This window comes from Ranitomeya variabilis, chromosome 2 (assembly GCF_051348905.1).
Source record: "Ranitomeya variabilis isolate aRanVar5 chromosome 2, aRanVar5.hap1, whole genome shotgun sequence".
In the NCBI taxonomy this organism is placed as follows: domain Eukaryota; kingdom Metazoa; phylum Chordata; class Amphibia; order Anura; family Dendrobatidae; genus Ranitomeya; species Ranitomeya variabilis.
This window is the reverse complement of record NC_135233.1, coordinates 932,965,086-932,976,674: the sequence shown is the minus strand read 5'-3', so window position 1 is coordinate 932,976,674 and position 11,589 is coordinate 932,965,086. Positions and strand designations below refer to the sequence as shown.

Here is an 11,589-nt window from a genome sequence, read left to right as displayed (position 1 = left end):
CTGATGGTGGTTCTGGTGGGGTATTCATGCACCGATGGTGGTTGTGATGCCATACTTCTATATTGCTGGTGATTCTGATCAAGTATTTCTGTATGGTCGATGATTCTTTGGATGTATTTCTGTGCTATTGGTGGTTCTGGTGATGTAGTAATTTACTGTTGGTAGTTATTATGATGTAACTCTGTATTGTTGGCAGTTTTGGTGATGTACTGTATTTATCTGCTATTGGTTTAGATTTTTGCATATGTAGCAATTGGTAATTTGTCGGACAACCTGATGAACTGCTATGTTAATAAAGTATTGTGCCTTTTGCCAAGTTCAGGGTTATTATATATACTGTATGTATGTTAGGAGTATTCGTTATAAAATTATGCACTGTAGCATGTCAAATCACACTGTCAGGACTTGTTTCCTTTTGCAGATATCACATGACCACTCATATGCGATTTTCATATTTGCAGTCATGTGCCGACTAGTTTCTCTCAATGAAGCAGGGGCTGTAGCTTTACATCAAGCAATGAGAAAATTAGAAAGAGCAGAAGTTCAGCACATGACTGTAAGTAGGCAAATCGCATATGCACCATTACATGCTAAGGGACCACGTTTTTCTAAAAAGGGACAACCCAATTAAGACATCTTGCTGAGATAACACATTAAGTGCATAAAGGCTTCAGTTATCAGAATTGTATAAAAACTAGTAGCCCCAGTTTGAGCTAAGCTTTCATTTTTTAACTTCTTAATCATCTAGGATGTACATTTAGAATAGGTCAATAAGGAAAGTATGAAGTCAGCACAGGAGCTGAGTCTGCATTATACAAGGCAGATGCCGGCTGTGTTACATAGTCAGCATCTGCTTATAACTACAATGGCTGGAACTAACTGAGATCACTGCAGTTTAGCCAATCTCTGACAATGGCATTTAAATTACATCATTGCCGATGCGTGTGCACTGGCTCCCCTTGACCGCGAGCAGTGTGATTATGGTAAACCGCTGGGTTACCATAGAAACAAGGGGTCTACTGAAGCCCACCTAACTAACATTTTGGTACCGATTTGAAGTTCAGCCACAGGCTGAGTTCCAGTATATAGTATATAGTATAAGCAATCAAACAATCACAAGTTCAAGTTCCATAAAGGGACTAAAAAATAAAAAATAAAAAAATAACATAATGAAATAAAGAAAATCTAAAATTTAGAACCATTTAATTTTTCCCAAATAAATAACAAAAAAATATATATATTTGCTATTGCTGTGTCCAAAAAGCCCAATCTATCAAGATATAAAACTATTAAATCCATATGTTAAATGCGGGAAAAAAAATGAAACATTAAAAATGCTGCTTTTTGTCACTTCCGCCAAAAATGTAATGAAAACTGACTAAAACCTTGTACGTACCTCAAAATGGTATCAATAAAAATGTCAGCTTAATACACAAAAAACAAGACCACACACATCTTGATGTATTTTAAAGTTAAAAAAAGGTATGGGTCTCAAAAAATGGTGACACAAATGAAACATTTTTTTTAACAAATGTCATATTTTTTTCACTAAAATAACTAAATAACTGGACAAATTTAGTATTGCCGTTAACTTACTGACAAGGAGAATAATGTTCCGAGGACATTTTTACAACAATGGTGTCAGAATTTTTTTTTTTCATGATTAATGATGTCATTCAAAATGATAACTCGTCCTGCAAAAACCTACCCTCATATGATGATAGAACAATAAAACTTTTGTAACAATTGGAGGCAAAAAAAAACAAAATCGTAAAAATCAAAAAATTCCTGGGTCATTAGGAGGTTAAACATCACTGAAAGCTACAACGTTATTTGTTGCTATAGGCAATAAAGTTTTTCTTTTGGAAAGTATGTCAAGTCTGCCCCAAGATTCCAAAGAAACATTTAGGTACCTTGAGCAAGTGCTCTGTGTGTGAAATGGTCATAGGCTACTGAATTGCTGTGTATTATTCTTTTCTATCGACTATGCAAAAAGATTATGCAGCTGTTTTATCATATGTGGTGAATGTCAATGTACTTTTTTTATATACAAGTGCTTCTCACTAAATTAGAATATAATCAAAAAGTTCATTTATTTCAGTTAATTTATTTACAAAAAGTGAAACTCATATATTATATAGAGTCATTACAAACAGAGTGATCTATTTTAAGTGTTTGTTTTTGTTAATGTTGATGATTATGGCTTTCAACCAATCAAAACCCAAAAGTCATTATCTCTGTATATAAGAATACTTTTTATAACACCAGCTTTAAAAACGATTTTAAAATCCAAAATGTTGGCCTACTGAAATGTATAGTCAGTAAATGCACTCAATACTTGGTTGGGGCTCCTTTTGCATCAGTTACTGCATCAATGCGTTGTGGCATGGAAGCGATCAGCCTTTGGCACTGCTGAGGTTATGGAAGCCCAGGTTGCTTTGATAGCAGCCTTCAGCTCGTCTGCATTGTTGGATCTGGTGTCTCTCATCTTTCTCTTGACAATACTTCATAGATTCTCTTTGGGGTTAAGGTCAGGCGAGTTTGCTGGCCAATCAAGCACAGTGATACTGTTGTCTTTCAACCAGGTATTGGTACTTTTGGCAGTGTGGCCAGGTGCCAAGTCCTGCTGGAGAATGAAATCTCCATCTCGAAAAAGCTTGTTGCCAGAGGGAAGTATGAACTGCTCTAAAATTTCCTTGTAGATGGCTGCGCTGACTTTGGTCTTGATAAATCACAGTGGACCTACATGAGCAGATGACATGGCTTCCCAAGCCATCACTGATTGTGGAAACTTCACACTAGACCTCAAACAGCTTGGATTGTGTGCCTCTTCACTCGTCCTCCAGACTCAGGGACCTTGATTTCCAAATTAAATGCAAAAATTTGCTTTCATCTGAAAACAACACCTTGGACCACTGAGCAACAGTCCAGTTCTTTTTCTCCTTGGCCAAGTTAAGATGCTTCTGGTGTTGTCTATTGGTCACAAGTGGCTTGACAAAGGAATGCGACACTTGTAGTCCATGTCCTGGATGCATCTGTGTGTGGTGGCTCTTGAAGCAACAACTCCAGCAGTAGTCCACTCCTTGTGAATCCCCCCCAAAATTTTAATGGCCTTTTCTTAACAATCCTGTTGCTTTTGCAGCTTTTTCTACCACAGTTTTTCCTTCCACTCAACTTTCCATTGATATGCTTGGATACAGCACTCTGTGAACAGCCAGCTTCTTTAGCAATGACCTTTTGTGGCTTACACTCCTATTGGAGTGTGTCAATAACTGCCTTCTGGACATCTGTCAAGTCAGCAGTCTTCTCCATGATTGTGGAGCCTCCTGCAACTGACTAAGAGACCTTTTTAAATGCCTAGGAAGCCTTTGCAGATGTTTTTTGTTAATTTTTCTAATTTACTGAGATAGTGACTTTTGGGTTTTCATTGGCTGTAAGCCATAAGCATCAACATTAACAGAAATAAACACCTGAAATAATTCACGGTTTGTAATTACTCTATATTATATATGAGTTTCACTTTTTGTATTGAAGAACTGACGTAAATTAACTTTTTGATGATATTCCAATTTAGTGAGAAGCACCTGTTTGTCCACATAAGATACACATGGCTGAATTCAGTGTTCCTGTCACAATCAATGGCAGCAGTAGTAATGACTTCACCACTGCAGCCTGTCCCCAAAGACCAAGGGACAACACTGGAGCAGTGGTGGGTGAGTAAAGCTCAGTTTGTTTGGTTTTATACTGGACATAAAAAAGTTATTGCTGGAATACTCTCTATAATATTAGAGATTATTTGCTGGCATTTATGCAATATGGCATACCTGATCCTTCCTGATATATGTGATCCATCCTGGTATATGTCTCCATCCTGGTATATGGACCTAATTCTGGTATATGACCCTCATCCTTGGCCTCATCCTGGTATATGTCCCCATCCAGATATATGGCCTCATCCTGGTATATGGCTCACGCCACGCGGTATCTGCTTCTGAAGCAGGCATCTGACTTTTGCATGAGATGTGAGTGCATGAAATCACTGCCATGCACCCCTGGTCAAATGCACACCAACGTCAGTGCTGGCCTCTGATTGGCTTGGCAGCTCATGGACCTAATGGGTCTATACGCTATAATTCACTTCAGCTAAATGTGTGTCAGAGGACGCACATCCAGCTGAACTAGGTGTTGGCGTCGATGGGTCCCTCACCCAACTAGCCCAGTCGCAGGGGCATCCACCTTGGACTAAAGTATGTCACTGGTTGAATGATTTTAGAATGAATGATCATTCAAGGAACTATCATACTGTAATGCCAACTCAGTCTAACACATTTAATTGCACATTGCCAGCTATAGGTGTTAACCTTGGCCTTATACGTTCAGTGACAAAGGGCAAAACATATAAAGGATATTCCTTTGAACGAAAAATCTTTTGCCTCCCAAAAAAATCAAATCAACAGAGCCTCCTTCATCTCAATTTAAGAGTGTTTGTGATCAATCAGCTAAAATTATTATTTGAAGTTAATTTTTTAACTGATGGATGCAATCGCTCACTTTCATTAATTTTAATTTAATGTGTATGGGGTCTTATTAGAAATGCACATCTAGTGAGCGATAACTTAAATGTATGGCCAGCTTCATGTATAAGAGCCAGTATGTATATTTATCCTAAATTTCATGAACAGTAAAAGTCAAACATCCGACTGTATATGTTGATAATTTGGTAATTTTGAGATTTATTTCATGCCAGGAAACTATGTCCCATATTATAGTTTATGCATTGATTTATACCTTAGAGAAAGCTAAAAGCGATTGTTCTGAATTCAGGATATTACATTCTGCTGTTAATTTAAACTAGGTTTAGTATATTCTCATTTTTCTAGTCCAGTATTATATGCTTGAATCACCTTTTTTTGAGGAAACAGAGACTGGATTATGGATGCTTCGAAGCTATGTGTTCCCTTCAGTTGGGTTTTCTCCCAGAGTGTTTTAAGCACTTGCATTGAAGTAGTCTCTGTAGACAAAGGCTTGGAAAACAAGCTCTAAAAAAAAAAAAGAGAACATGTAATAGATCACACCAGACTGTGTAACTGCAATGAACATGTATTTTCTAAGCTTGAAAAATATTGCAATGCTATATTTCTGATAACATTTTATTACATTACTGACATATTTCTTATGAAACCTATGTTACAATAAAAATACCTTTCAGTAACTTTTATCAAAAGGGAACCTGTCACCCCCCCAGGCGTTTGTAACTAAAAGAGCTAGCTTGTGCAGCACTAATGCTGCATTCTGACAAGGTGGCTCTTTTAGTTCGGGTCCCTGGCACTGCTGAAAGAATCGTTTTTGAAATTAGTCCCTCATACCTCGAAATCGCCACAGGGGCAGGTCTTTCCCCCTTAATCCAGACGCCTCCCAGCTGTCACTCATGGCCTCTGCGCGCTGCCTCCTCTTCCTTCATTAGCATCCCCGGCGCCTGCGCTGTAAGTTCGAAGGGCAGCGCAACTGCGCATGCCTGAAAAAAAAATAACAGCGCAGGCGCCGGGAACGCTAATGAAAGAAAAGGAGGCGGCGCCCATCACGCAGAGGTCATGAGTGATGGCTGTGAGGCGTCTGGATTAGGGGGGAAAGACCTGCCCCCGTGGCGATTTTGAGGTATGAGGGACAAATTTCAAAAACAATTCTTTCAGCAGTGCTAGGGACCTGAACTAAAAGAGCCACCTTGACAGAATGCAGCATTGGAGCTGCACAAGGTGGCTCTTTTAGCTACAAACGCCTGGGGGGGGGCAGGTTCCCTTTAACTTTCTAATACACTTTGTTGGAACCTTATCGGTACATTTTTAAGCCAGTCTGCAACCTATATATACATGTTGGCATAATGGGCAATGTCCTTTTACTATGTACTGCCGACCGAACTAGTGCAAAAAGGCAAATATATTCAAAGTTTTTGCACAAATACTGCTTAGCATCAAATTTAATGACTTTTATTACTTTATGAAACTGGCATATAGGGGATAATGTATTCTCTATTTGTTTTTAAGTCAAATGTCAGTTTGAAAGTCAGCGGATTATCTAGACTAGATACTGTACAAATGTAAAATTATGAGTGAATAGTATTTGGTCATCATCGAAGGAGTTAACTGGTCATATGATATCTAACGTGATTCCGTCATGTAAATATGAAGGGGTTCTTTACAGTTAGTGCAGTCAAATTGTGGAACTCCCTAATGTAGGAAGCAATAATGTCAGATACTCTATCAGCATTAATAAAAAGGCTGGATATTTTTGTCACAACAATTGACATTGTGGGTTATATATAATCTAGCGATGGAGAATATATAACTGGTAGAAAAAGGTGGAACTTGATGGACCTATGTCTTTTTCCATGTGTGAGGATATGGCCAATTACTAAATACTATAGGAAAAATGGACGCAGAGAGGAGTCCACAGCTCCACGAGATAGAGACTTTTTCCAGCACGGAGCACTGGTTGCGTCAATATTGTTGTGTTTTATTAGATATTTTCTTGCTTTGTTTTATTAGTGATTTGCTTGCTCATCAGTTCATCCTCAGGAATCAATGTTTCCATTCAGTGATAGTAAGTAGAGGAAGACGAGCAGGCTTGATCTTATGTAAACCCAAGGCCAGACAGTAGATTGCTAAAATGAAATGTAAAGCAATCATCCTATCAATCCAATTCCTAAAGAAAAATGTTTAAGGGTGGAGGGAATAAAAGAGACATGGGTTGAATCAGGCAGTTGTTAGAGTGACTTCGATGGGAGAGGATCCAAGCTGGGATGGATGGATGATCTATGGAGTTTGGGAGATTGATTGTTGGATAGAGGGGTATCCATGAGCTACGGTCATGATATCCATCATCTGGAGGAACATAGGCTGTGACTGCACACTATACCGGCTGGAGAAACCAAAAACTATGGGCCAACCAAAAGTTGGGGGACAGTGGGTATCACCTGGTATGGGGCCAGTGGAATTACCAATCTCAGATTGGGAACTTATGGACTGAAAAGACTGTATGTTGGCCATCTACATGGATTTGTTGTACAACCATGGATGTATGGAATAAAAATAGTTGCATCGTTGACCTGCCTAGGTGATTTTTATAACCCACAACATCAGATCCTCACACCAACCTATATAACTATGTAACTATAAATAATATGGTGGACTTATTTTATAGAGAGAGGTCATCAATATCAGATTGGTGAAGTCCATACATCCGGTATCACCACTGATCAGCTGCTAGATGCTCTGGTGGTGGCCAGCTGTAAACACTGAATGAAGCTGCACTGCATTGCTCTATGTAATGTGTAGCTGGTGCTGTCAGGTGCTGCAGAACAGCTTCTATTTTCTTAACTTCTAGATGTTTGAATATGACTGTTGCAGCTAAGAAATAGCTGATCAGTCGGGGTTAGGGAGGGAGTGTCTGACCCTCACTATGGTTGAACTACTTTAAAGTATACGTTCAAGGAAAAATAAAAATATCACAGTGCTTTTTGATTGTTATGTGCAGTAGCCCTGTGGACTATTTATCTTTACAGCTCAGCAGATTGTGGTGCAGAGTAGAGGTCTGCATAATTTACTAAGAAAAAGTTGTTGGCATTGTTGGTAACACTGTGGATACAGAGGAGATAGAGGCCGGTCACAGTCACTATTTCTACAAGCCTGCCAACTAAAATTATACTTAACATCCATCTCTATCAATTTCAATATCTATCATATTTCTCTGAGCAAGGAGGTAGTAAAGAACTACAGTATTAAAAGTCTCCTCCTTCTCTACCCACCAATAAAATGAATAGAATGTGCAGTCGAAATGATGAACATAAACCTCAAAGAGCAGTCATTCTTTTAATTTTAGATTAGAAACTTGAATTTATAACACAGATGCAAATCTAAGAGGTAACCTTTAAGTTTAGCGTTATAAAAAATAAATTTTATCAGTAAATTTTAAACCATTCTAATGGTACACAAATTAAACAAAGTGTCAGTTATTTTACAAACTAATAACTGACTTACAGTGGGTACGGAAAGTATTCAGACCCCTTTAAATTTTTCACTCTTTGTTTCATTGCAGCCATTTGGTAAATTCAAAAAAGTTCATTTTTTTCTCATTAATGTGCATTCTGCACCCCATCATGACTGAAAAAAAAAGAAATGTAGAAATGTTTGCAAATTTAATAAAAAAAGAAAAAATGAAATATCACATGGTCATAAGTATTCAGACCCTTTGCTCAGACACTCATTTAAGTCACATGCTGCCTATTTCCTTGTGATCCTCCTTGAGATGGTTCTACTCCTTCATTGGAGTCCAGCTGTTTTTAATTAAACTGATAGGACTTGATTTGGAAAGGCACACACCTGTCTATATAAGACCTCACAGCTCACAGTGCATGTCAGACCAAATGAGAATCATGAGGTCAAAGGAACTGGCCAAGGAGCTCAGAGACAGAATTGTGGCAAGGCACAGATCTGGCCAAGGTTACAACAGAATTTCTGCAGTACTCAAGGTTCCTAAGAGCACAGTGGCCTCCATAATCCTTAAATGGAAGATGTGTGGGACCACCAGAAGTCTTCCTAGACCTGGCCAGCCAGCCAAACTGAGCAATTGTGGGAGAAGAGCCTTGTTGAGAGAGGTATTGAAGAACTCCAAGATCACTGTGGCTGAGCTCTAGAGATGCAGTAGAAAAATGGGAAAAAGTTCCACAAAGTCAACTATCACTGCACCAGTCGGGCCTTTATGGCAGAGTGGCCCAACTAAAGTTTCTCCTCAATGCAAGACATATGAAAGCCTGCATAGAGTTTGCTAAAAAACACATGAAGGACTCCCAGACTATGAGAAATAAGATTCTCCGGTCTAATGAGACGAAAAGAGACCTTTTTGGTGATAATTCTAAGCAGTATGTGTGGAGAAAACCATGCACTGCTCATTACCTGCCCAATACAGTCCCAACAGTGAAACATGGTGGTGGCAGCATCCTGCTATGGGGATTCAGCTGCAGGGACAGGATGACTGGTTGCCATTGAAGCAAACATGAATTCGGCCAAGTACAGAGATATCCTGGATGAAAACCTCTTCCAGAGTGCTCTGGACCTCAAACTTGGCCGAAGGTTCACCTTCCAGCAAGACAATGACCCTAAGCACACAGCTAAAATAACAAAGGAGTGGCTTCAGAACAACTCTGTGACCATTCTTGACTGGCCCAGCCAGAGCCCTGACCTAAACCCAACTGAGCATCTCTGGAGAGACCTGAAAATGGCTGTCCAGCAATGTTCACCTTCCAACTTGACAGAACTGAAGAGAATCTGCAAGGAAGAATGGCAGAGGATCCCCAAGTACAGGTGTGAAAAACTTGTTGCATCATACACAAGAAGACTCATGGCTGTACTAGCTCAAAAGAGTGCTTCTACTCAATACTGAGCAAAAGGTCTGAATACTTATGACCATGTGATATTTCAGTTTTTCTGTTTTAATAAATTTGCAAAAATGTCTACATTTCTGTATTTTTTTTAGTCAAGATGGGGTTCAGAGTGTACACTAATGAGAAAAAAATGAACTTTTTTGCATTTACCAAATGGCTTCAATGAAACGAGTGGAAAACTTAAAGGGGTCTGGATACTTTCCATACCCACTGTAGGTCTTCCAATCTTTTGCATGCTGTTGTATATTGAGACGATTTACAATAAATTTGATTGATTTGTAAATATGTTTACGACCTTGTGTTTATTCACATATGCAAAAAATGGAAGTGTGTCATCAGTGAGTCAATTTTTCCCCAGTGTTTTTCATATATGAATAAATACCGTATATACTCGAGTATAAGCCGACCCGAGTATAAGCCGACCCCCCTAATTTTGCCACAAAAAACTGGGAAAACTTATTGACTCGAGTATAAGCCTAGGGTGGAAAATGCAGCAGGTACCGGTGAATTTCAAAATTAAAAATAGATACTCCATACCGTTCATTATGGCCCCATAGATGCTCCACATAAAGCTGTGCCACATATAATGCTCTGCACCGTTCATTATGGCCCCATAGATGCTCCACATAAAGCTGTGCCATATATACAACGCTCTGCACCATTGCCCCATAGATACTCCACATAAAGCTGTGCCATATATACAATGCTCTGCACCGTTGCCCCATAGCTGTGCCATATATATAATGCTCTGCACCGTTGCCCCATAGCTGTGCCATATATATAATGCTCTGCACCGTTGCCCCATAGCTGTGCCATATAGTGCTCTGCACCATTACCCCATAGCTGTGCCATATAGTGCTCTGCACCGTTGCCCCATAGCTGTGCAATATAGTGCTCTGCACCATTGCCCCATAGCTGTGCCATATAGTGCTCTGCATCGTTGCCCCATAGCTGTGCCATATAGTGCTCTGCACCGTTGCCCCATAGCTGTGCCATATATATAGTGCTCTGCACCATTGCCCCATAGCTGTGCCATATAGTGCTCTGCACCATTATTACCCCATAGCTGTGCCATATAGTGCTCTGCACCGTTGCCCCATAGCTGTGCCATATATATAATGCTCTGCACCATTGCCCCATAGCTGTGCCATATATATAGTGCTCTGCACCGTTGCCCCATAGCTGTGCCATATAGTGCTCTGCACCATTGCCCCATAGCTGTGCCATATATATAGTGCTCTGCACCATTGCCCCATAGCTGTGCCATATAGTGCTCTGCACCATTATTACCCCATAGCTGTGCCATATAGTGCTCTGCACCGTTGCCCCATAGCTGTGCCATATAGTGCTCTGCACCATTGCCCCATAGCTGTGCCATATATATAGTGCTCTGCACCATTGCCCCATAGCTGTGCCATATAGTGCTCTGCACCATTATTACCCCATAGCTGTGCCATATAGTGCTCTGCACCATTATTACCCCATAGCTGTGCCATATAGTGCTCTGCACCATTATTGCCCCATAGCTGTGCCATATAGTGCTCTGCACCATTGCCCCATAGCTGTGCCATATAGTGCTCTGCACCGTTATTGTCCCATAGCTGTGCCATATAGTGCTCTGCACCATTGCCCCATAGCTGTGCCATATATATAGTGCTCTGCACCATTGCCCCATAGCTGTGCCATATAGTGCTCTGCACCATTATTACCCCATAGCTGTGCCATATAGTGCTCTGCACCGTTGCCCCATAGCTGTGCCATATAGTGCTCTGCACCATTGCCCCATAGCTGTGCCATATAGTGCTCTGCACCATTATTACCCCATAGCTGTGCCATATAGTGCTCTGCACCATTATTACCCCATAGCTGTGCCATATAGTGCTCTGTGTTGTGTATTTGCTTTTTGCTCCCTCTAGTGGTTACTAGTTTTTTGACTCTGGTTTTTCTGTCATTCCTTTTATCCGCACCTGGGTCGTTAGTTAGGGGTGTTGCTATATAAGCTCCCTGGACCTTCAGTTCTATGCCTGGCAACGTAGTTATCAGAGCTAGTCTGCTGTGCTCTTGTCTACTGATCCCGGTTCCAGTTATATCAGCTAAGTCTGCCTTTTGCTTTTTGCTATTTGTTTTGGTTTTGTATTTTTGTCCAGCTTGTT

At 40.2% G+C, this 11,589-nt stretch overlaps 1 protein-coding gene across 1 annotated transcript in view; it reads right to left on the bottom strand.

Moving 5' to 3' along the window:
* VEPH1 (ventricular zone expressed PH domain containing 1) overlaps positions 1-11,589 on the bottom strand; it is a 904,948-nt gene that overhangs the window by 269,627 nt on the left and 623,732 nt on the right. The window contains exon 11 of the mRNA XM_077290690.1: positions 4,905-5,039. Within this exon, the coding sequence (XP_077146805.1) occupies positions 4,905-5,039 (135 nt within the window). The remainder of the gene's footprint in view (positions 1-4,904; positions 5,040-11,589) is intronic.